Source organism: Bombus fervidus, chromosome 2, assembly GCF_041682495.2.
Source record: "Bombus fervidus isolate BK054 chromosome 2, iyBomFerv1, whole genome shotgun sequence".
Classification (NCBI taxonomy): Eukaryota; Metazoa; Arthropoda; class Insecta; order Hymenoptera; family Apidae; genus Bombus; species Bombus fervidus.
In genome coordinates this window covers 9,745,749-9,770,403 of record NC_091518.1, presented here as the reverse complement: position 1 = coordinate 9,770,403, position 24,655 = coordinate 9,745,749, and the positions used below count along the sequence as shown (strand labels likewise).

Here is a 24,655-nt window from a genome sequence, read left to right as displayed (position 1 = left end):
AATTTTTTATTATTGTGTAGATCTTTCTAACTGCCTTTAAGAGTAAGTAGTGTCAATCTAAATCCAAATTTAAAAAATAACCTAATTTTATAATTTTAAATAAAATTTAATTGCCCGAATGAATTCTGATTATTTTGACGATTCAGATTCAAGTGTAGAAATAGGATATACTTGAAGACGTATCCGTCATATTTCGTCAAGCGATCACAGCTAAGTTTACCAACGCGGTAGTTTTGTAAATAGAGATTTTGTGTGGAAACCCCAAAATCATACGCCGATTGTACATAATTTTTCAAGCGTGAGCGGTATAACTGTAAATACACAAGAAGTCGAAGTTAACAAAAATAATAAAACTGCCGATATACGGCTGCGCGTGATACAGGCCAACTGTCAATTGGACGACGCTGTCTGAACACACTAACTTAAGTAGAGTTATGATGCAAATGGGTTAATAATTCAATAATTTTTATAATATAGATCAAAACATTTACAACAATAAATTTAACGATACATATTATGTATAAATAATAAATTTTTCATTACATATAACTTATATCCTTTATTTCTATTTACAAATAATTTCAAAATCGTCTAAATTGTTTTTTGAATCTTTCATAATGATAATCATCAGTTGCTTTTTCTCCATTATCTTTCCTTTTACTCTTGTAATCATCTCTGGGCGCTGCAACCTTTTTTCTCTCGTCAGAATCTTGTTTTGATTTCTGGAAATCTGTATCTTCTATGTTAACTAAAAAAAATAAAAAAGAAATAAAAGTTATTATATGTTATAGAAGTTGATTTATAAGTTAGATAAAATAAAAGATGAAGTAGATAGTGTACATCTATTGTGTTGTACAAAATTCACAGCCATATTTGTTGGGACAAATTGCGAGGGTCCATCTTTCTTTCTGTGCCTATCCCAAAGCAGCTTTAACTTAGCTTCTTCCGTAGCTTCAATATTACGAATCTTTGCTCTGAAAAGGTGAATGATTTATAAATGAAAAAAAAAACATTCTTTTATATGAAATTTGTTAAAAAGAATTAAGTGTATATTATAAAATCATATACTCTATTCCAAGATCCACTTCTGGAATACCAGATAACATTTGATTTGAAAGCATTTCTTCACTTCTGTGTGCAGAACTTTGTCTTAAATGTTCAGGTACTGCTTGCAAAGCTGCTTCTTCTGGTGAACAATAAGAACCTTTGTCATTATTTAATCCATTTTCAGTTGTACCCTCAGTTTTGCTTTTCCTCTTTGATAATTCTTCTTCAATATATTTTACCCTAAAAAAATTAGAAATCATTAATTATGTATTTATCGAATTATATCAACATCATAAATACAATATTTACATTTCTTCATCTTCATCGCGTTTATTAGTCTCTGCATTAAATTGTGTGCCAATTCCAGTTTCATATGCATCATTTTGTTTCAATTTTGTATTCTTTAATACAGTCATATTTACCATTCCTCCAGTTTTTACATTAAAAGGGTCAGACTGAAGAAAGAAGAATCTTTCAGAAGGGAAGAAGTTATTATATTTTATTTATTAATTTCATTAATGTTTACCGTCATTACATCAGGTGTTACATTCTCTCCAAGGGCTAAACCAACAACATTTATACCTTTTGGTCTTTCACGAAGTTTTTGTATAGTTTTCATCTCTTCAACTTTTTCCCTAAATAGATATATTTATTACTAAAGTGTATAATCTACTACATTTCATGTGTTTGGATTTGTCATTTACCTAACAGAGGCTTCTTCATTTTCATTGTCATCTTCATCTGATGAAACCTGTCGTTTCCTTATCGGTTTCCTTGATTTCTTTTTGAATTCTATTTTCTTTTCTTCTGTACTAGTCATCTATTTTAAAACAAATACGTAAATAAAAAATGTATATACTTCATATTTCATTACTTTTTCTAAATATGATTTTAAACTAATGATTTATGTCTTACATTACATATGTAAACAACTATTTATATCATAAACAACAATGTTTGTAAATAAATGATGAATGCATTCAGAGAAAGATAAAGATTTACAGATTATCGTACACTGTAAAGTGACACATTTTATCTTATAGACTTTTAGGCAATTTGTAAAAGTACTTAACATTTGTATTCCATAGGTTATAAAGATATCAGATACGAATGTTACTAGAAAATATTATATAGTTCCTTCCTAAGAACCCTAGTTCTTTTTTAAAAGTCCTAGTTCTTTCTTAACAGAAAAATTTCCTATCTAGGATGTAGCTATTCCGTTGTTTGTGCTACATAGTTACACGTGAGAAATACACGTGAAAGTAGATTGTTGTCAATTAAAATTACTTGAAGAATTCATTAAATATGAGAAACTATATATAAACTTAAAAGTTTTCATATGTTTTATCAACATGAAGAATAAGCCGATTCGTCATAAAGAATCAAATACATTTCAAGTATGTAGCGTAAATAATTACTTATTTTTCATCAAATATTTTTTATCCTTCTATTCTTCTATTTTAGTTTAAAACATTTACCGAAAGAGTAAATGAAATTGATGTTGATGTATTTCACCGTGTTGCACATCGAAATGAGGAGAACGATGAAGAAATCGAAACGTATTTTCATCAAACACTTCAGAAATGGAATTACCTTAACCTTACTGAAGGTTACTGCAGCTTTAAAAAGAAAGTTCGTGATATTATAACGCTTCCACAATTGGTTAATCAAAAGCAGTTTGTAGTAGATACTTTGATAGAATATTTAGCAAAGAAAGATGTTTTATTTTTACAACCAATCTTAGAGTAAGTATTAAATTAAAAGTTCTACCTACCATCAACTTAAAGGAAAATGTGGATTAAAATAGCTTTTAACAAGCATTATCATATAAATTTTTCATTGCAGATTAGTTGTTGCTATGTCTAAAGACCTACAAAAGGATTTTTATGAATATTTTCCTAGATTTTTAACTGTTATCATTGAGTTATTAAAAACGAAAGACATAGAACAAATAGAATACACATTCACATCATTAGCTTATTTATTTAAATTTTTATGGAAATATCTGGTTAAAAATGTAAAAACTGTGCTTGATCTGTTGCTACCATTGTTGGCAGATACACAGCCAACTTATATAAACAACTTTGCAGCTGAAAGTTTTGCATTTGTGGTACGTAAGATTAAAGATAAAGATTCGTTTTTAAAGACAATATTGCATATATTGAAAGGTAACCCAAATATAATACCAGGATGTGGTAAATTATTATTTGAAGTGATATCTGGTATACCAGGACAATTTCATTCATGTGCAGAACAAATGCTTTTGTTATACTTCAAAGGCTTGAATAATGATTCCCTCAATCAAAGTTTAATGTTTGAATTATTGAAGGAAATTATTAACTGTATGCTACAAAGTATACATTCACAGAAATACCAGGTACTTTGGTCTGTACTTTTAAATGTCATGGACAAATCAATTGAAGAAACTAAACAGTTTCAATCAAAAACTGGAAAAGAGAAAAGTCTGATTCTTTTGATGCAATTAATAAATATAATTGTTAATCATAGAAATGGAAAAGTGGTTATAGATCCTGTACCTCTGATTAAAAAATTGTCACAAATTTTAGATACTTTTGAAAATGAGGGCAATGTGTTACGAGAAGTTATAAATGTATCAGTTGCTATTCTTTTGGCAGCCAATGTTAGATTGATGCAGGAAACATCTAGCCAAATATTACTTAAAGTTATGTCTGTGAAAGATATTCAATTATTATATGGTGCTGTTGAAAGTTTAATCCATTATTCATCATTCGAAACTTTGGTATTGCCACATATAATACGACATAGCATTTCAATTGGTTTTGATGATGATACTTTACAATTGTTTACAAAGATAGTTAATGCAAAAGTTCCTTTATGTCTCAATGGTATCAATTTAAACAAATGGACAAAATACATCTTAGATATAAGAGGTGTAAAATCCGATAGTATTAACTACTTCCAGAAGCAGTTAGAAGTTTTATTGGATAATAGTATATCAACAAATGCATTAAAAATGTTAATTATTTTGCCACATCTGAAGCCTATACCAACAGAATTTAAGGATTTTTTAAAAAGGGGAATATTATCTTTATATAAACGGATATTAAATGATACCAATACAGAAACTGAAATGATCAAATTATGTTTGACATTCTTAATATCTTTAGAATCTGCAATTCACATATTGGAATTAGAAACTTTGCATCAGTTTATAGAAGAGAATGATATAAAAGTATTAGATCTAATTATCAAGTATCCCGATAATAAATTTATTTTAAATGCTGTAGATTTATGTGTAACATATTTTAGCACATCACAATACCGAGGAATGTATATAAATCGAACTGTGTTTGAAAACTTAAACAGCAGTATTGCAGAGAAATTGAGTTCACCCTTTAGTGAAATTCGTTTAATAGTAACTCATTTATATCTTTTATTCTCCAATATTAGTGAAGTAAAATTGTCTATTATGAATGAAAAGAAGGAAACAGGTGTTATGGAACATATGTATTTAGCAGAATGTGAATCTATATCAGTACATAGTTATCGAAGTAAATTGTTGCATTTACAAGCACTGTCATATGAAAATGAAGCAATGATAAATTTAGATTTGAAATATTATGAACTTCCATTACGATATTTACTAGGAAATCTGTATATAAATTTTTCTCTACTTTGGGAACCTATAAGTAAGATTATAGCTACTTTTGCAATCAGGGAATATGAACAGTTTTGGCCTATATTTTTAACTGAATTAAAATGTAATCACGAAGTAACTGTAGACTATAAACCATTATTTGAATGTACAGTTATTTCTGCAATAGAAAATGCTATACAAAAATGCAGTGACAAACCAGACTATGAAAATCATAAAATTCTTTTATGGAAATGTATGACAAATTTTTCACATTTCTGTGAGATGAAAAATAGAGATATAACAGGACTATTCATTGATTTTGTAAATTACAGCTTTTTTAAGTCAAATTCTGAAGATGCAAGATGTTGCAGTATCTTAAAAGGACAAGAATCAATTGTTTCTAATAACAACATGGAAATTGATGAAGAAAATGAGAGTGATAATAAATCTGCAGAAAATGAAGAAAATGAGAAAGAGGAAAAAGAAAGAAAGGAAGCTACTATTTCTACAGATACAAAAATGAAACAAATAGATATAGAGTCTAGACAGATAAATAAGATTGTAATAAGTAAGAATTATAAAGTGAAACTCTTACTTGCTCAACTTGAAGTATTTGAAAAGATAACAAATCCAAGAACATTATATAGGGAATCAGAGATGCAGAACATTTATTTAGACTTGCTGTCATCAAAAGTTCCTGACATTCAAAAGGGTGCTTTAAATTGTCTTCTCACTTATAAACAGAAATATTTAATACCTTATAAGGAAAATTTGCTTAGTATAATTAACGAAAGAAATATGAAAAATGAATTGACACATTTTAAAGTCGATAAAGAAAGTAATATTATACTGGAAGAACATCGCAATGAATTTATACCTATATTAATGCGTATAATTTATGCTAAAATGATTGCAAAAACAGGAATGAGAACTGGTGGTAAAGCTGGAGGTACTTTAAAACGAAAAATGATCTTACGTTTTCTATCTGGAATTCAAGAGAATGAAATGATCATATTTATCAACATGGCATTTAAGCCTTTCAAGAAATATATGATTGAATTAGATAAAATGAATGATCAACAAATTAACTTGAAACAACTTACACAAACTATTATTAATACTGTAGATTTGAGTAACGTTATTCCACCCAAACGTTTGCAGAGCGCCACGAATTTACTTGCAATTTTAATAGAACAATTTGGTAGTAAAATGGGAAAGAAATTGTTACCCTACTTACTTGGTTTAGTAATATGCATTCTGGCAGAAGTAACTGGAATTTTACAGAAATCAGATAAAGTTCATGTTGGATTCTTACAATCTATTAAAAATGTAAGATCCACTTCCATCTCAATATTAGCAAGGTTCTTTGTTCACTTTGAAAATTATGAATGGAATAAATACGAAATAGATGCCTTGTTTAATGTAGCTGTATTTCCATGGTTAGAGAAATTACCTATAGAAGGTATTCACAGTCCTACTCCATTATTGAGGCTGTTTATGGCATGGAGCCAGAACTCACGTTTTTATCCGTTATTTATAAAATATCGCGAAGATAATAAGTCTGTTAGTCCTCTTCCTTACATAATGAAACTTTTATTGGTTTCAAAAACTGAAACACCTGTTATCAGTGCTATTGTTGAAATGATTGAGAAAATGGTAACACTACAAGACTATGGAAAGACAAATGAAAATGATATGGAAGTTGATACACCTTTTGTTCCTTTAACACCTATACTTAATAATTTATCTGAAATAAATGAAGAAGCATTATCTAATGGAGTTAACTATGGATCTACTATTCTTCTCCCACATGTGTTCAGTATTTTACAATATATTAAAAGTAAACTTGAAAAATCAACCAAAGGAATAAATAAATCAGAACTTGTGATTTTATCACGTATTTCAGAATTTGTGAAGGATGCACATGCATGTGATATACTTCTTACTCTTACTTTACCAATATTAACTAAAAAGGCTGGAGCCGGAGAGGGAGAAGAAACGATTATTGAATTGATTACAACCACAATAAACCTTGTAAAGCAAGTGAAGGAACCAACAACGCACATGCGTGCAATTCTACCTTTATTAGGTGCAATATCTGCAATTCCTGCTCGTAAACTCCTGTTGGAACTCTATAAAACAATTGTAGAAAAGCCTACAAACGATTGTCATGGGATATTAATAAAAAATTATGAATTAATAAGTGCACTTAATGCATGGGATCGTAGGTGGCTCGATCAACCAGATTTTCAAAAAAGATTGGATGCATTTTCTGAAATTAATAATGCAATAGAAAAGGATGAGATTACGTTAGAGTTTGGCATAGCTATTATTTATAATTGTTATTACATTCTTAAAAATGAAGCAGATCTAGCATTAAGAGATAATGCAGGACAGTGTCTTAAGCTACTTGGTTGTAAATTGGCACAGAAACATAAAGAAAATGCACCAAATAGACGTTATTTAATGGACAATACAATTTTACCACTTATAAGAAAAGGGATAACTAGCAAAATTGAAATCGTAAGGCTTCAATCAATAGCTTTTTTGGGACATTTGGCTATGGAATGTTCAGACGTCCATCCCGTCTTACGGGATTTATCTGTATTAACTGATAAGGCGGATCCCGAAGTAGATTTCTTCGAAAACATGCAACATTTGCAACTGCACAGGAGAGCTCGAGCACTTCTTAAATTTTGTAATACAGCAAAAACGTTGAAAAAGTCCTTCAATCCGAGAACATTAACACAATTTGTCCTTCCTTTTGCTTCTTCATATCTATGCAATGAAGCTTTTATTCATAAAAATAGTCTTATCGATGCTGCAATAGGAACAGTTGGTACTATATGCAAACTTCTACCATGGCATCAATATGAGATTATTTTGAAACATTACTTGGAAAAGCTAAGACACTCTATTGAATTTCAGAAACAACTTGTTAGAGTCATTGTTAGCATTTTAGATTCTTTCCATTTTGATTTGTCAAAATATAAATATGTAGAAGAATCTTCAGTACCAAAATGTAACAAAGAAATTGAAAGGGATTATGGAAAGGAAATAATTTCTGATGAAAAAAAAGAAGAAGAAATTGTTGCAAAAGGTGATAAAAATAATGAAAAACAAGTAGAAGAGAAATTGGATGAATCTTTAAATTCTGAAAATGTAGATACTGTGGAAGAAACTGTAGGAAAAGTACAAAATGAAACACTGAAAGAAGTACCTGTGATAGAAAAACAGATTATTCTTTCACAGAATGGAGCACGACGAGTCGTATTTAGTATATCCAAGGAATTGTTACCACAACTTCATTGTTCCATTATAGCGAGAACGAGTCGCGAAAGTAGTCACAAGATTAACAAGAAAAGAATTGCAATAGATAATGAGGAAGAAGAACTAATGCGAGTTCCAATTGCTCTTGCTTTTGTTAAATTACTACAGAAATTACCTGGGCATATTTTAGATACTAATTTACCAGGGTAAGTATATAGTATATACACCTCCATATAAAATTAAAAGATTATTAAAATATTATAATAAATTGTTTCAGAATCTTTATGAAGTTATGTACATTCTTGAAATCTCGTTTAGAATCTGTACGACGTGTTACTCGAGAAATATTACAAAAAATTATGATAACTCTTGGCCCGAACTATCTTTATCATCTTTTAAGAGAAATGAATACTTTATTAACAAAAGGTTTTCAAGTTCATGTCCTCGCGTTTACAGTACAATCAGTATTAGTTGCTCTGAAACCATATTTTCAGAAATTTGATATCAATGAAAATCTTCAAAGTATTTTATCTGTAAGTAATATTATAAATACATATTAAAATCTCAATTTTATGATATATCTAATATTCATATATTCTTGTATTTTAACTAGGTATGTAAAGTAGATCTATTTGGATTAACAGCAGAAGAGAAAGAAGTAATAGGAATTGTGAAAAATGTATCAGAAGCAAAATCTACAAAAAGTTATGATATATTTCATATATTAGCACAATATATTACTGAATCATGTTTGGTGGATTTAATCTTACCATTAAAAGAAGTGCTTGTAAGAAGTCATTCACATAAAACTGTGCAGAAGGTTGTGGAATGTTTCAGAAATATAGTACTAGGTTTAGCTGATAATATCTTTATACCATTGGAACAAATGTTAATATTCCTTTATGGTGTAATTTCTGAAAGTATTCCTGAGTTTAAGCCTGAGAAGAATGATAAAGAATTAACAGAAAAGGAAGTAGAAATACTCAGTAGACAGAAACCAGATTGCTTTATCATACCTCCAGAACCAAAAAATAAAATGGGCATAAAGGCTACTTCAAAAACTTCAAAGAACACCAATGTTCACATTATTATAGAATTTGGTTTAAAACTTTTCCATATTCTGTTGAAAAGAGACAAAATATCTAATACAGAATTTAAGTCCCTGATAGATCCATTTGTACCACACATAAGTGAATGCATAAAATCTCAACATGTGAAGGTAAATTTATTATATTCTTATTGTAAATAATAATCGTGATCAATTGTTTGATATGTTGATATTATATTTTTTCAGCTAAGCACGTTAGCTTTACAGTGTTTAAACTGGTTGCTTAAAATGGATTTGCTTTCAATACAAGAAACAATTTCTGATATTTGTTCATCTGTCTTTATTATCTTGCATAAATATGCTGCAGCAGGCCTAAGTAAAGGAGATAATTTTGATTTAGTGATGGCTGGTTTTAAATGTATGTCTGTAATTGTTCGTGATGTGAAACAGTATGTAATTAGTACAGATCAGTTGAAAGCCTTAATTATGTATGCTGAACAAGATATGCACAACACTGACAAGCAAGCAACAGCGTTTGGTTTACTCAAAGCGATAATTGCTCGAAAAATGAATCTTCCTGAAATGCATATCGTTATGGAAAAAGTTGCTGCTTTAAGCATTACCTCTGAACTAGAACACGTTAGAATACAATCTCGCTCCGTTTTTTATTCTTATCTGATGGAATATCCTCTTGGTAAACATTTACAGAAACATATAGCATTTTACTTGACGCAGGTTAGCTATGAAATGCAACCAGGTCGTCTTAGTGCTTTAGAGATGATTTACAGTATTGTTACAGGATTTCCAGTAGTAAGTACATTTAGTTTTTTCATTGTTCCTCTTTTCTGTTGATTAAAAGAAACAAATTAAACTCATAACTTATATATCAATCATAATTTCAGAAAACTTTAGTCTTGAAGTCAGATATCATTTTTATAATGGTGGGTGTAAGATTAATAAATGATGATAATCCAACATGTCGCAAGTTGTGTGCTAAATGTATTAAGGAAATGATTACACGTATACCTTATAATAACAGAAGCAAACTTTTTGATATACTTGTAGCGTGGTTAAAAGATCTTAAGGTAAATTAGTTGAAATTAAATCTTAAGAGTACACATTTAACGTTATAAAATTACTTGATTACGTGTTATTTTAGGTAATGCATCGAACATTGGGTGCTCAGTTATGTGGTATATTTGTAACAGTAGAAAAGGACACTTTCAAGTCTCGTTTAGATGAAATATTACCGCTTCTTTTGAAACAATTTCACGCAGATTTTAATGATAGCAATGAACCTGGTCGTTTCGTGAAGTTACATACAGAAAAGGAAATGCAATTAAAGAAAAAGCATTATATCAAAGATCCAGAGAGAATGAAAGATCATCATATGTTTCAAGTGTTGCAATTGTTACTAAAAATATCGGCAAATTGTACGGCATTTCTAAAAAATGAAGAATATAAAAATGCTATTCGTTCATTTGCTGGTATGTTTAATGTATTACTATATTACCTAATTCGTGAGTGTTTAATATTAACAGAATTTTGTGTATTTCAGAATATAGTCAATCCTTATTGGCACATCCTCATACATGGGTGCGTTTAGCAGCGTCTCAACTGATCGGATTTATTTTAGCTGTTCTTGACGTTGATAAAATTATAGACCTTTTAGAAAACCCTGAAAAATGTGAAGCAGAAACCAGTTATATGTATTCCGATCCTACTACTGTTATAAAAAGTTTAAGTTTAGACCTAATTGCACAACTACAGCCTGATATGACGTTAGAAGAATTAGCCGATCAGACTGTTAAAAATTTAATTTTTATCGCGAGAATATTAAAATCTGTAAAACAGATTAATACTGCTACAGATCAAGTCAATGAAATGAAAGATACAGATAAGAACCTGTTATCACTTCCTTGGCTTGTTAGAAGGCTGAGAAAGGCTGTAAATATAGAAATAACCCAAGCTCCTAAGTCAATAACAGTGGTACAGTACCCATCATTATCCTTATATATACTTCCTTATAATGTTAAATAAATAATTAGAATACAAGTGATATTTCTTTTTTCAGCGGACTGCTTTCTTTAAGTGGGTTGGTGGTGTTGTGGCTACAATACCCATGGAATATTTAAATGTGGTACTTTTTAATATTATGTCACCAATTGTGCGTGAAATATCTACTACAGAAGAAAAAAATACCATTTTAAGACGATTAGCTAAAGAAGCGAGTGTGATGATTAAGAAACGATTAGATAGCGAAGAATATACTAGATTATTGAGTCGAATACAACAGAATTTGGATATTAAAAAAGCAGAAAGAAAGATGATGCGTACGCAGCAGGTAAATTTATTAGATTTTTATCTTTTCTGTGAAATAAGTGGTAAGAAATGATTAAGAGTACTAAAATTTTTTTTTATTACAGTTTGTAACGGATCCAGAATTAGCTGCCAAACGTAAAATTGCAAGACAGCAGAAAAAAAAAGAAGCTAAGAAAAGGAAATCTGACAGAGTGACAGGGAAAAAAAGAACGAACAAACGCGCAAGAAAAGAAGTCGACTTGGATATTATATAAATATTTTAAAAGTAATTGTTACCATAAAATATTTTGTCAAGAAAATATTTATTTGTCAGGTTGACGGTATCTTTAGAATAATTGCAAAACTAATGTATATACATATGCAATTTACGTCATACTATATCTTCTTAAAAATAGATAATATGTAGATTTTATACATAAATATGTACATATGTATGTATGTCTTTAATTATTTTTCAATAATACTAAACGAACATTTGTTGTATAATAAGAAAATACAATAATTTATATTATATTCAAAAATATTAGGTTCAGTTATAAGTTCATTTTGCTATATAGATGTGATAAAATCTATTTCATGAAGAACTAATTTATTTTGTTTCTAAATATTCTATAAATATAATTTCTATAAATATCATATCTTTTATAAAAAAAAATTCAGAGGGGCATATTTCTACATTCTTCAAATAATTTTTATAAAATTTTTTCACATCTATACCCTGATGAAGATGAAGGATGAACGAATTTACTACTCAATCCAATATAATTGAAATCAGACCTTTTTACAATACATATAACTACCCTTATACACAAAGATATTCAAAATTTAATTGCTGTAATTTATTTTATAAATGTCGAATCACATCGATCAATGATTTGAATTAAAAATTTCAAAAGGCTATTTACAGTTTTAATAATCTTTGAACATTGTTGGACATTGTAAAACCTATTTAATTTTACAATACATAAATCGAGTTTATTTATGTATTGTAATAAGGCACTTATCCGCTCTTAACAACTTCCTCAAAGGATACATATGATTAAAAAGCTTTTTATTATCAAGTGACCATGATCACATGAATATATTAAAAATAATGCACGTAAGTGCAAAGTTTTGTCTAATTATAAGTATTGAAGCATCGGCAACCGGAGTCTTTTTATTTCTTAAATTTTGACATGCTCATAAGCAAGGGGTTAACTACATTTTAGTAGTGTTCGTGCTTATCGGGTAATCTATGTTATCAGCGGTAGGTCGGTATAAAAAGCTGAAACCGGAATTGAAATGTGAGAATTGACATAGTTGGGGACAAAAATTTCGACCTATCGATCCATAGTCTAGTCGTTCTTCAATGATATATAAGGAGAATCAATTTTAGTTCGAACGTTTTCATTGATCGCTCGAGTACCGAATCGTAAGTTCGTGTGGGACGTTGCAGGATGTTTGCTACCGTGTTGCTAGCAATAGTAACGCTGATATTATTAATTATTTATTTAGTAGTTGGACAACATACGAGAAAAACTCCACCAGGTAATCAAAGTTATTTCTTATCAATTATATCGAGTCACGTTGCTTAGTGGACTTCCTACAAAATTAGTGTATGGATCATTATACACCAAATCAATATTTTTTTTAATAATTTTAACGTAACCTTTATTTCGGATATACAATATAGTTAAAAGTTTTATCTTGCTAATATTTATAATTTTTGGTTTTTACTGTAAAATAAAATTGACAATAATAATGTGTTATGTTACGAAGATTAAAGATATTAGATCATTATTAATCATGATAAGTGTTTATAATTTTTTATTGAGGTATAAAATCATTAATTTAATATTTCATCAAGAGTAATGAACTAGAAGGATTAATCTATCATTCAAGCCGTTAGCGCTGAATGTAAATCACGTGGATGTATACACTACTTGGGTTAATTGGGTCACTGAAACTATTATTCCTCTAATAAGACTAATTCTTCGTGAGGTTTATCTATTTCGTCCGAATTAATTTTAGAAATTTTTATTTCTTATACAAAATATAAAGAGTAATATATGTTGTACTAAAATTCGCATATATATTCGAATTTAGAGTAATGGAATAATCTATAATACGTTTTCGACACTGATTATAAAATCTTCGAAATATTATTATCATAATATCGATATCTATAATATTGTTTATTACTATTATTTAGTACATATTTATTTTATTATATAAATAAATTAGTATTATTTATTTTCAATTACTATAGCATTTATAAAATAAAGCTCTTTGAATTTTTCATCCCTTTCTATTCTATTTAAAATTTAAATAATTATTTTTTAATGCTTTAATCTCCGTTCTTGAAATTAGTATTTTTTAATGAAAGAACAAATGAATATAAAATTTAAAAAATTAATATTATAGATAATAGTATATCGTATATATAATAGTATATAGTATATATATTGGTTATTATGTAAGACCATGAAACGTATTCTTTCTTTCTCTTTTTTTTTTAAAGCTTTATTATTTTTTAGGGCCATTCTCGTGGCCGATTTTCGGCAACCAATTTCTAATGAAGCGTTTGATTCGTGAATATGGGGGACAGCACAAGGCTTTTTTGGAACTTTCTAAGCGGTATGCTAGCGATGTGATTAGCGTGACTATGGGCAATGAAAAAGTTTTGGTCGTTTCTGGAAGCAGATTGTGCGAAACAATACTGAAGAGAGAGGAATTCGATGGACGACCTTGGAACGAATTTATCAAACTGCGAAATATGGGCAAAAGGCAAGGTATTGCAGTTCAAGACTATTTTTAATAGACCAGTTGAGTTAGTGTTTGAATCGGAAAAAATTGTAAACAACAATTTTTTGGTACACGATGTTTTGAAAGATCATTAGAATAAAAAAAAGAGCATATTTTGATGATTTTTGTTCATTTGTAAATCAACATATAGACTGATATTAATTTTATAGGTCTCATTTTGCAGATCTTCCCAATGCCTACATTTTTCAATTGAAACTTTCTTCTGTACAATCATTATGTTTCTTTCAATACGCGAAGATTCCGTTTTTGACTTTATGCTTTCTTTAAACAATGGCGTTCGTCTTTTCACGAGTTTCAAATATGTACGTTTCATTTCTAATGACCTTCTGTACCATTTTGTGCAAAAAATTGCTTTTTACGATTTTTCCTGATTCAAAATTTAATTCGTTTAATCTATAAATAAATTTTAAATATTTGGTTTCACAATGTTACGATTTAAAATTCAAATTTTCCTTTTGTAATTTCTAAAATAAGTATTAAAATATTAAATATAGTATTTATATCATGCTATCTTCTTTTCATGTAATAATAGTTTCATATTTTGTTATTTTGCATAAATAATAATTCCAAGGATACTTAAAAATAACGAGTGTTCGAATTTATGTATATATGTATCTATTTCGAATTACATATTATTTACTAATGTTTCTATTTTGGTATATATGCTTCATACTTTGAATGCTCAAATTAATTTGTAGTTACAAAGATATGATCATGATCAAGATGAAGATCAGAAAATAAAATTACGAATGAGATTACGATATCGATAAAAATAAAAAGCGCAAAAAGAAACATATCATCATCAAATAAATATGTAGCCACACAAATATCTATTCCAAACGGAATGTGAAATTTAGCTACAACAATTATACTAACAACAATTAGTTTTCCATAAACATTTATCTCTAAAAATTATTTTATTTCCAATTGCCTTATCATATATGAAAAATCGCTTGTTGGAACTTTATTTTTATTAATTTGGATAATCAACGTCATGCTGTAACTACGTATTATAATATTTCACAATATAGCAGATGTGCGAAATAGATGCAACTTGATTCGAATATTAGCGATATTATCGTTTCCTGTTATTATCTATAGGCATCACAATGAACGACGGAGGAGAATGGAAGGAATTACGGAACTGGATGTTGCGGACCATGAGAGTTTTCGGTTTTGGAAAACGCGAGATGGCGCAAATGATTAGAAAGGAATTGATCTTGCTTTTGGATGACATGGGTACAGAAGGTCCGCACGTACTAAGACCATTGATTACACCGACTGTGATAAACGTTCTCTGGTTTTTGACGACAGGAGAATCATTCAGCAGGGGTGAAAGGTACATAAATATGCGTGTTCTATTAGATTTCCCTACTTTGTGTAACACCGTTTTCACGTATTTGGTCTCTGCGTATAAACGACTTGTTGGAATCGTTTACACGTTTGCTTAAATTCCTTTTTTTTCTATGTAATGTAAGTTAACTATATTATTCATGAAAACATGTTTTACTTTGTTTATCTAGAATTGTTACAAAATCTTTTGAAGAAATTCGAAAGACAGAAATAGAATAGAAGAAAGGAAAGAAATGATTTTATGTTACTGTTGCTTTGTAAAATTCGCTTCATTTGTGAAGAATTATTATTCCTTTATATTTCTTATTTGAAAGAAAGAACAAAAATCACGTAATAAATCATTATAGAAACGAAAGTAATGATTCACAAGAATTTAGAAGCGAGACATAAAGTAGGCCACGTACTTGAAATACATTCAATCCTGATTGATTGTTCTTTCCAATGCAGGATAAATTCTTTTATCAAGTTGATGGAAACTCGAGCACAAGTCTTTGACATGATGGGCGGACTTATCTCCGCTTTCCCTTGGATTCGTTACATTGCACCTGAGTTCTCAGGATACAATCTTTTGTGTACGCTGAACAAAGAACTCAAGGACTTCTTAATGGTGTGTCCATGATATAAATCAATTATGATTTTACATTTATTAAATACGCTGTTTAACAATCAACCTGTTATACGTGAATGTCTTTTTTGTACAGGAAACTATCATTCAGCATAAGCAAAAATACAAGCCGGGAAGTGAAGCAGATGTAATTGACATGTTTCTTCATGAAATGAAAAACCATGGGGAATCTAGCCCTATCTTTACTGGTGCGATCAAGTTTATAAGTTATTTCATTTATATTCGTAAACACATTCATATCTTTTAATTCTATCAGAATTTCATCTACTGTAAAAAATATTTTTAGTATGATGATATTTTCAGATGACCAATTGGTGATACTGTTGATCGATCTTTTCCTTGCTGGTTTTACGACCACGAGTCTAACCTTGGACTTTCTGTTATTAACTATGACGGTGTATCAGGATGAGCAGCATAAAGTACAAAAGGAAATCGACTCGGTGATACCGCGTGACAGACTTCCTGACGTGGAGGATAAAGCAAAGTAATCAAATTTCCTGTTAAATATTCGAACTTATCTATGTAAAAATGTAGATTTAGCTGAAATTACTAATTCCTTTAATTTTTCGTTGAATCTTCTATCTTATGTTTCTTGTACAATGTTTGTTGTAATTCCTGCGTAGAAGAGTAAAAGTTGAATGTTCGATGAAGAGATTAGAGTAATGGAGTATGTGAGAAAAATGAAATCTTTTACTGTTATAGGCTCCCATATGTAGAGGCTGTAATAAGCGAAGTGCAACGAATGTGGCCAGTATTCCCTATAATTGGACCGCGACGAGTTCTTCACGATACGATTCTTGACAAATACACGGTACCAAGGGATACCACCATTTTAGTCAATATGTACTCCATCAATAAGGATCCTAATATCTATCCAGAGCCAGACAAGTTCATGCCTGCAAGATTTATTAAAAACGACATATTCGAGCCAGATACTTATTCTCTGCAATTTGGAAGAGGTATAAAATAGATTAGAAAAATTTCTTAAAATATGTAGTCCACAACAATGTCATTTTATCAAGGTACATAACAACGTAAATAAGATAATAGCGCTATTCATTTATGTTTCCGGATATCTCTATGAAAGTTAGGAATACCTTTCACGAAGTTAAAGTGCACTCATTATGAGTTAAACGAAACAGTGACATAAAAAACTGGTTTCATTATGATCATTAAAAAGATGACTTTATTTATCGATACTTTCTATAATTGTATGTGTTTGCCTCCAGGAAAAAGACGATGTCCAGGCGAAGTATTGGCAAAGTCCGCAATATTCATCTTATTTACGGGCATAATGCAGAAGTATAATCTACGTCCAGTTCCCGGCAAAGGACCAAATTCTGTAGAAGTTATATATGGCTTGACATCGTCCCCAAAGCCATATGAGGTACTCGTGACGCCACGATAATAGTACCTGCAATCCTCGTTCTTGATATATGTATAATTTCTTGCTAAATTTCATACACTTATAACTTTCATGTATCGCGTGATTAACAGGAATTACGTCTATTCCTACAGAAAATTTCAATAAAATGTTCATGGTAAATGAAAAAAATGCTAATTGATCAATATGAAGAATAAAACAATTGATAAGATAAAATATATTGTTCTGTACATTTATTTTAGTATCCAAGCTGAATATACCTATTTTTATTTGTTTCATTTATTGTTTCAATGATAAAGATGTTGCCGATGCATGTTAAATGTGACGTTTCTCTGTTTTGAAGTAGCTCCACCCGTAGATAGAAGCTCGGTTTGTTTGACTTCAACAAATTTTTCTCTTGAATATTGTTTATTGTTTCTACCGCGTGAAAGTCGCTTTACGCGTCGTTTTACGTGTTCGACGAAATCAGTTCGTTTCGCAGAAGTCCAAATGTACCTTCGCTCGCACGCCACGTGGCGATTCGGTCCTTTTATATTAGGTTTCAACATGCCTGTCAAATATTTCCTTGTCACTGGAAAATAGACTTCGTAAAGCTAATAAAAATTATGCAGTTTGTATTTAAATATTGAAGATAATACTTTTTTCTTTTCAAAATATTTTTATTATATATTTGAAGTAATTAGGAAATCATACACTTGCAGATATTACTTAATAAATAGAATAAAAACATTTCTTTATTAAATAATATAAAGCACATTTCTCGACTCTGGTGTTTAATTAATTATCTTGAATCACCATCTTCTAAGCATATGATATCCTAATTATCATGTACAGAATAGCAATTTATTCTTAGAAGACTACTCACAATTTTCAGTTATATAATTTCCAGTTTTTATATTTGTATTCAGTAAAATTATTAAAACATATAGGACATATTACACTTAACATTTTAGTCTAATTATCTATAATATTTACATTGTAGTGCAGTTTATAATGTCGGATCTCGCCGTAAGCTTGAGGTAATAAGATTTCGGTGATATAGTGAAACCATCGTATCCATTTAGATCGGGTTCGCCGTGCTCTGGTGAAATTTCAATGTCGAAGTAATGTATAACGTAGGCGAAGAATAAGAATAAGGATGTCCGGGCTAGCATTTCACCCGGACAACGTCTTTTACCTAAAAGGTAGAACGACATCATTAATTCTAGAACATTTTACCTCAGAATATGCAGACTTCAAATATTTACATTTACAACATTATTCATTGAATTTTTATTTAAATGACGTCTATTTAGCAATGAGAACTACATAAAATTAAAAAATTTGATTTTATCTGATGATTTATTTCCGGATTAATGAGCTGTGTGTATATATGTGTGTGTATACATATATGAGATTCGAAAATATTTCAAGTGAAATTCCAGTTCTTACAGAATATTTTATACAAATTTTATAGTGAGAAAGATTTGTGTATGAAGACTGACCTAAACCGAATGGTATGCTAGCATTATTTTGACAGAATCGGCCATTTGCGTCGAGAAATCGCTGTGGTCGAAACTCTTCTGGATGATCCCAATAAGCTGGATCATTTAGCACACTATGGAAATCCAGGAGAATTATAGTATCCTAAAATAACATGATAAAGAATACATAGACTGATGTTTTTATTCGGGATATTTATATTTGTAATACTTGCTTTGGGTATACTATATCCGCTAAAAGTTACGTCCTTCATAGTCTTGTGAGGTACTCCAAGTGGCGCCAAGATCAAATATCTCTGTACCTATCGTAATAATGATCTGTTTATATAATTTAAAAGAAAAAAGTGGAATAAAAAGGGCGGAATCTTGTGGTTATAGTATAATTAATTCCAATTATCAATTACTTCCGCAAGAAAAGATTCCATCATAGGTAGCGATGAATAATCTTCTAAAGTAGGGGATCTTAATCTGCCTACGACGATATCTAGTTCTTCCTGGAGTATTTTAATCCATTCAGAGTGTAAAGATAAAAATAGGAAAGTAGTCGCTAAGGTATCTGTCGTGGTCTTCGAACCGGCTAAAAAGAGGTCCAGGCATAGGACCAATAAATTTTCCCCTTTTAAACAATTAAATTATTGTTTAGTAACAAATAGGTTATCATATTTTAATCGTATAAGTAAAAGGAGATACTCACGATCAAAAATGGAATCACCTGGTTCAGTATTTTTTGAAGAAATCTCTAAAAGAAAAGCATCAATTAAATCCTGCGGTTGATTTCCAGACAGTCGTTTTTCGTGGATGTCGATCTCCTCGTCTAAGAAATTCCAAAGCTTCTGAAGTATTCTCATTAAATCATTGTAACCAGATAATTCTGGTATCATGAAGCGTAAAAATGGCATTTGTGAAACAATGCCACCCATTGTGTCCATCAATCTATGAGAAGAAGCATACGAATATACTCGTGTAAGTATGCAAATTTATATTTACATTCGTATAACATACATCTTATGTACTCTTAACTACGATGTGATGGTATTAAAAAAAAATCTGTTTCAAATTACCTGAAGGCATCGTGAACGGTCTCGAGAATTTCTACTAATTTCTCGTTTGCATAGTCAAACCTGTGTCCAGCGAACATAAACCAAAGAGAATTCAAAACTGCAATATCAAAAGCTGTATGCATTGGTACTGGACCTTTGACACTGGCACGAAGAAGATAATTTACAAGATTATCGGCTTCGACAGTTAACTGTTGCTCCATAATTGCTTGACCTAGGCCAAAGGTTCTCAGGTGGCGCATCGTGAAACGACGACACTGAGACCACATTGGTCCTTCCGTGAATAAAATTCCTATCAACATTTATTAATGAGAATATGTTAAATTTGAAGTGAATATTCTAAATATAATTAAAGTAATTTTATTGTGAATGAAAAAAAAGACTAACATTATCTACCTTTCCTTTTTCCAAACGCACGGACTCTGAAGAAGAATCCATCCGGCCTTCCATTGAATTCTTCCTGAAGAAGAACTTTTTTTACCAAATCGTACGTCGAAATCACAACGGCTTTCTGATTTCCTAATTTCAGGCCCAGAATCGACCCGTAGGCTTTCGTCAGGTCTTGAAGAGCCAAGTAAGTGTATTTGTGTTTTAGTTTCAATCGTCGAAACGTGAAGAAGCAACCGATCACTGGCAGCCATTTTGGACCTATCCGAATATTGAATAAAATGCAAATATTAAAGAAACTGATGAAATATTTTAATTTATTTAGATTATCTAATTTAGACTAACTAAATAAGTTTAAGCAATTGTTATTACTCTTATAAAATTTGTCTTAGATTTTATAAAAAAGGTTAAAGTTAGGAATTAATATATTTGCTATTAATTACATATTGACTGTTCACCGACCAGGAGGAAAGTTGTTCGGTTTGATGCAATCATAAACACCAAACATAAAAAGAAGTATAAGGAGAAGAGAGATGGTCACGTAGAGCATCTTGAAATGCACTGATGCTCAGCTCGAGACTTCAAATGCGACTACTATACCAAGCATATATACGTATTGTAACAAAAACGATTCTAGTGGCACTCTGTGATATTATCGGTGTGACACCCATGGCCTCTGACAAAAATATCTTTTTGTCTGAACATCCTTTTCATGGTGCCCTTCTCACTCTGTGCTCCGTTTGAAAAAATGTTATCTGTTTCTTTTCTTCTTTTTTTTAAGACTAAGATACAACAAAAACTCAAAGCGAGATAAATTGCTTAGTTGAACTTAACAATCATCGTCGTTTATGTAATATCGTAGAAGAAATTCTTCGGCGAAAGTCTCCACGCTTTCGATCATATGAAAAGTACTGTGAATTGTTTATTTAAGAAGAGCAACGATTTCAAATTTGAAACGCTATTTTTGAAAAGATTAAAGAAGAATGAAAATTCTATTTCAGTATATCTGTAAATTTGGTGGTTGTTAATGGTCTGTGGTTTCTACTTGTCTATTTATAAGCAGTTTACTTATGAAGAATGCTTGGAATACTGAATACACGACGTTAAATTCCTCTCGAAATGAAAGACAATAATCACAAATAAAAAAGATATTATTTCTCTTTTTATTTTTCAAATACGGTTCCTGAAAAAAATTATGGATAATTAAAATAATAATTGTTTCATTAGCTTATATTCAACTCACTAAGGTCAATGAAACATACTGAAATAAAAAGAACCGACTACCTGTTTATTTTCATTATAGCTTACAAAAAAAGAAGCGCCATAGAAACTATACTTTCGAAGTTACTGCTAAATTATTTCCTGGTTAAATAAACTAATTGAAGCTAACCGATCCAACAGGTTCTGCATTTCTGTCAGTTGTAATTTATGGTTACCTACTAATTATATCATATCCGCTGCATTTTAAATGTCGCGTTGTTGTTAACCTTCCGTATATGGAGTGGCAGTAATACGAAACTTTCTGATACACCCACGATCTCGAATAATTCTTTTGGAAAGTTTTGGAAAGTAACTTTGACCTACAACTTTTTTCTAAATTAAAGATCAAAATTTGATCATCAAAAATATTGTAATCAAAAATAGTGTTATATAAAATGATCGATGATGTTTCTTATATATTTAATCATTTGATATATTACTATTCATAATAATATATTATATTATAGGAATATATTAATTGCTTCACATATGACCATTTAATATGGCGCCCAATTAGATTTTATGATCATGCAAGATGTTATATCGTAATTTTCTTTCTAGACAATCGTTTACACATTGATATACCTACACGTGTTCGAGTATGTATTTTAAAATAAACATAAGTCAACGTCGTGCGCTTGGACACGTATGTTTTATGAGCAATGTTTGCAGATACAAGTCGATGAAGTAGTAGCAATAAACATTCTTTTTTAACTTTTCCATAAATGTTTTCAATCTTCATTCATTCGCTTTCTTGTTTTTTGGAAAAAATAATAATATAATAAGTTTTATGTATTTACGAATGTAGACTTAATCTTTATATATAGAAATACTTTCCTTATTACCGCTTTCTAATAGAGTAAAATGTTGTACAGTTGCTAGGAAAAAATCACTTACGGTCACTTTTGGTTTCGCCGCCATTAAATTCACGTCAATCCTAACCAATCATAATTTAAGCTAGAAATTACTCGAAGGCGGCGCTAATGGATCATTGTTCATGTGCGCGAAACTTACTTAATACGTTCTAATTCCCCGTTGCTCTCGTAAACTCGTTAAATTGCTTACTATTGTGGTAATCGGTTGGTATTGAACTCGCAAGATTTCCATTTAATCATAAAATCACCTTGAGAAACGTTGAAAAGAATATATTCTTGAGGAAATAAACTTGGACATTTAATCGTTTCATTTGAAAGATATTCTAAATATGTATGTATTGGCTTCTTCCGAAAGGTTCGTTTCGTTTTTATTATAAATTCCTAGCAAATAATATTATTGCTGTTTGTTGGATACTAAAGAAAATTAAGAGGAAACGTAAAAAAATTCATTAATAAAACAGGTTCATTTTTTCAGTAAAACAATATTAAATCTCATATATACATACCAAGATATATACATATCTGTTTCATTCACCAGGTATAATATAGTCCCATAATTATGTATTTATCATAATCTTTACAAAACTTATTCCAAATACATAGGCCACATACATAGGCTCTAGGAGAGCCTATAGAAGTTATTTAAAAGAATTTATTACTAAAAAGGTCAACAATTTTTTAAGAAAAGCTCGCGAAACTACAAACGGTGTAACATCTAATTCTAGTTAAATCGTTCCTAACTCTTAATCATTCCAAACCAAACAGCATTAAAAAGTTTCTTACGTGTAAGTTGAAGTAAATAATACGAAATATTTATTATTATTTCCTAACAAAATCTCACCTAGTTCGTCAAACCTATGAACGTCAAGGAGATAAAACGTTGTTGCAAATTGTGACGAAACGAACGAGAGAAAGAGGCCCGGAGGAAAGTGAAAATCATTGGTCGGCTGAAGAGATCGATTAGAAAATATACATGTACGACATTTCTCCAATTCTATTTTCTTCCCCGAGCGAAACACATTGGATGAAAAGTCTGACCCTGCGGTATAGTTGGATTAAAGCAAAAGTTTCTCTCGTCGTGCATTGAGGCCGATTCCACTGTGCAATGTACACATACATACAACCTATTAAGCCGAGTTTATACTTGATGAACAGATACGAACAAACATAAACGACATCAATGAATCAACGTGATAAGCATCAACAAACATGATTGGTTAGTAGATGACACACCAAGTGTGATTTAAATTGCAATGAAGCTTCTACTAGTCATAAGTTAGGTTAGGCTGTGGACTTTATCAATTAATAAGGGAGTTCTAAAAAACCTTGAGTATACAAGTGATTGCTTACGAAAGTATTTGAATATTTATAGAAACCTTCTTTTGTTATGCGAAATGATTCTGAAATTGATGAAAGTGATGAAACACGACTATTATGACTATATTGATACATTTTGAACAAATCTGAAACTAATACATAGAAGTTACAAGACATTCTGTCTTGCGAGTACTTATATATTTCGTAGAGATCATAAAAATGTTTAAATAGCGAATTATCTATTATATTAATAATCTTCAATGTCTAATAGGAGCATGTTTAACACCTGTTGCATGTTTAAAATGGTTATTCATGTATATGTACTAATTTTTTACTAAATATATGTTTGCAATAAAAGACATGTAACTTTTATATGCATTTTTAGATTGATTTCATATTTTATCAAATATAATCAGAATAGTCTGGTCTTTCATGAGACTTTTAGCTTTTTGAGACTGTAACTTTTCCGTATTAAATACGAATTATATGTATATGAATACCTGATCTATGTTTATTTATTTTAATAATATTGGGTTACTTCTCAAAGTTGGTTTGAAGAACTGGTGGGCATAGCGATGTCCTGTTAAAAAAGGAAAATCCAATCGACCAATTAATGTGGTGCTACTGTACTGGTTTGCGTTCATTCGTCAGGTACAGACCCGGCTTTATAAAGCAGTTGGATAACTCAAAGAGAATACAGTATGCTATAGCGGCAAGAATTAATTTATGTCGCTGAGTACATGTGAGCCGCGCCACTCTCATATGTGTGGGTGCACGGATACTTTCTCTACGGTCGAGGTCTCC

General features: G+C 30.2%; 4 protein-coding genes across 6 annotated transcripts; 2 read left to right on the top strand and 2 right to left on the bottom strand.

Moving 5' to 3' along the window:
- Positions 1–496: 496 nt before the first annotated feature.
- LOC139998057 (splicing factor C9orf78) lies at positions 497–2,164 on the bottom strand. 2 transcript variants are annotated; one of them, XM_072022282.1, is made up of 7 exons: positions 2,062–2,164; positions 1,752–1,867; positions 1,574–1,682; positions 1,357–1,502; positions 1,069–1,287; positions 841–974; positions 497–748 (listed from the first exon to the last, which is right to left on the bottom strand). In XM_072022282.1, exons 2-7 carry the CDS (start codon positions 1,865–1,867, stop codon positions 582–584), a joined length of 891 nt encoding a protein of 296 aa, XP_071878383.1. In that variant the 5' UTR covers positions 2,062–2,164; the 3' UTR covers positions 497–581. The 2 variants fall into 2 exon arrangements, with proteins under 2 accessions (XP_071878383.1, XP_071878382.1); XM_072022281.1 differs by having other exon boundaries at positions 1,963–2,144.
- Positions 2,165–2,268: 104 nt separating this feature from the next.
- On the top strand, positions 2,269–11,829 carry LOC139997994 (small subunit processome component 20 homolog). The gene is made up of 11 exons (XM_072022173.1): positions 2,269–2,444; positions 2,512–2,792; positions 2,893–8,142; positions 8,214–8,469; positions 8,550–9,155; positions 9,231–9,794; positions 9,887–10,069; positions 10,144–10,471; positions 10,543–10,973; positions 11,059–11,328; positions 11,411–11,829. The coding sequence occupies exons 1-11, from the start codon at positions 2,400–2,402 to the stop codon at positions 11,558–11,560; spliced, it is 8,364 nt and encodes a 2,787-aa protein (XP_071878274.1). The 5' UTR covers positions 2,269–2,399; the 3' UTR covers positions 11,561–11,829.
- Positions 11,830–12,480: 651 nt separating this feature from the next.
- LOC139997997 (probable cytochrome P450 305a1) lies at positions 12,481–17,694 on the top strand. The gene is made up of 8 exons (XM_072022177.1): positions 12,481–12,833; positions 13,823–14,077; positions 15,213–15,450; positions 15,912–16,071; positions 16,166–16,277; positions 16,393–16,573; positions 16,792–17,048; positions 17,319–17,694. The coding sequence occupies exons 1-8, from the start codon at positions 12,743–12,745 to the stop codon at positions 17,495–17,497; spliced, it is 1,473 nt and encodes a 490-aa protein (XP_071878278.1). The 5' UTR covers positions 12,481–12,742; the 3' UTR covers positions 17,498–17,694.
- Positions 17,695–18,404: 710 nt separating this feature from the next.
- On the bottom strand, positions 18,405–24,510 carry LOC139997996 (methyl farnesoate epoxidase). Of its 2 annotated transcripts, none has more exons than XM_072022175.1 (8): positions 24,390–24,510; positions 20,409–20,660; positions 20,016–20,304; positions 19,649–19,887; positions 19,359–19,570; positions 19,170–19,256; positions 18,958–19,099; positions 18,405–18,650 (listed from the first exon to the last, which is right to left on the bottom strand). In XM_072022175.1, the coding sequence occupies exons 1-8, from the start codon at positions 24,493–24,495 to the stop codon at positions 18,445–18,447; spliced, it is 1,533 nt and encodes a 510-aa protein (XP_071878276.1). In that variant the 5' UTR covers positions 24,496–24,510; the 3' UTR covers positions 18,405–18,444. The 2 variants fall into 2 exon arrangements, with proteins under 2 accessions (XP_071878276.1, XP_071878277.1); XM_072022176.1 differs by lacking the exon at positions 24,390–24,510 and adding an exon at positions 20,862–21,524.
- Positions 24,511–24,655: the final 145 nt, after the last annotated feature.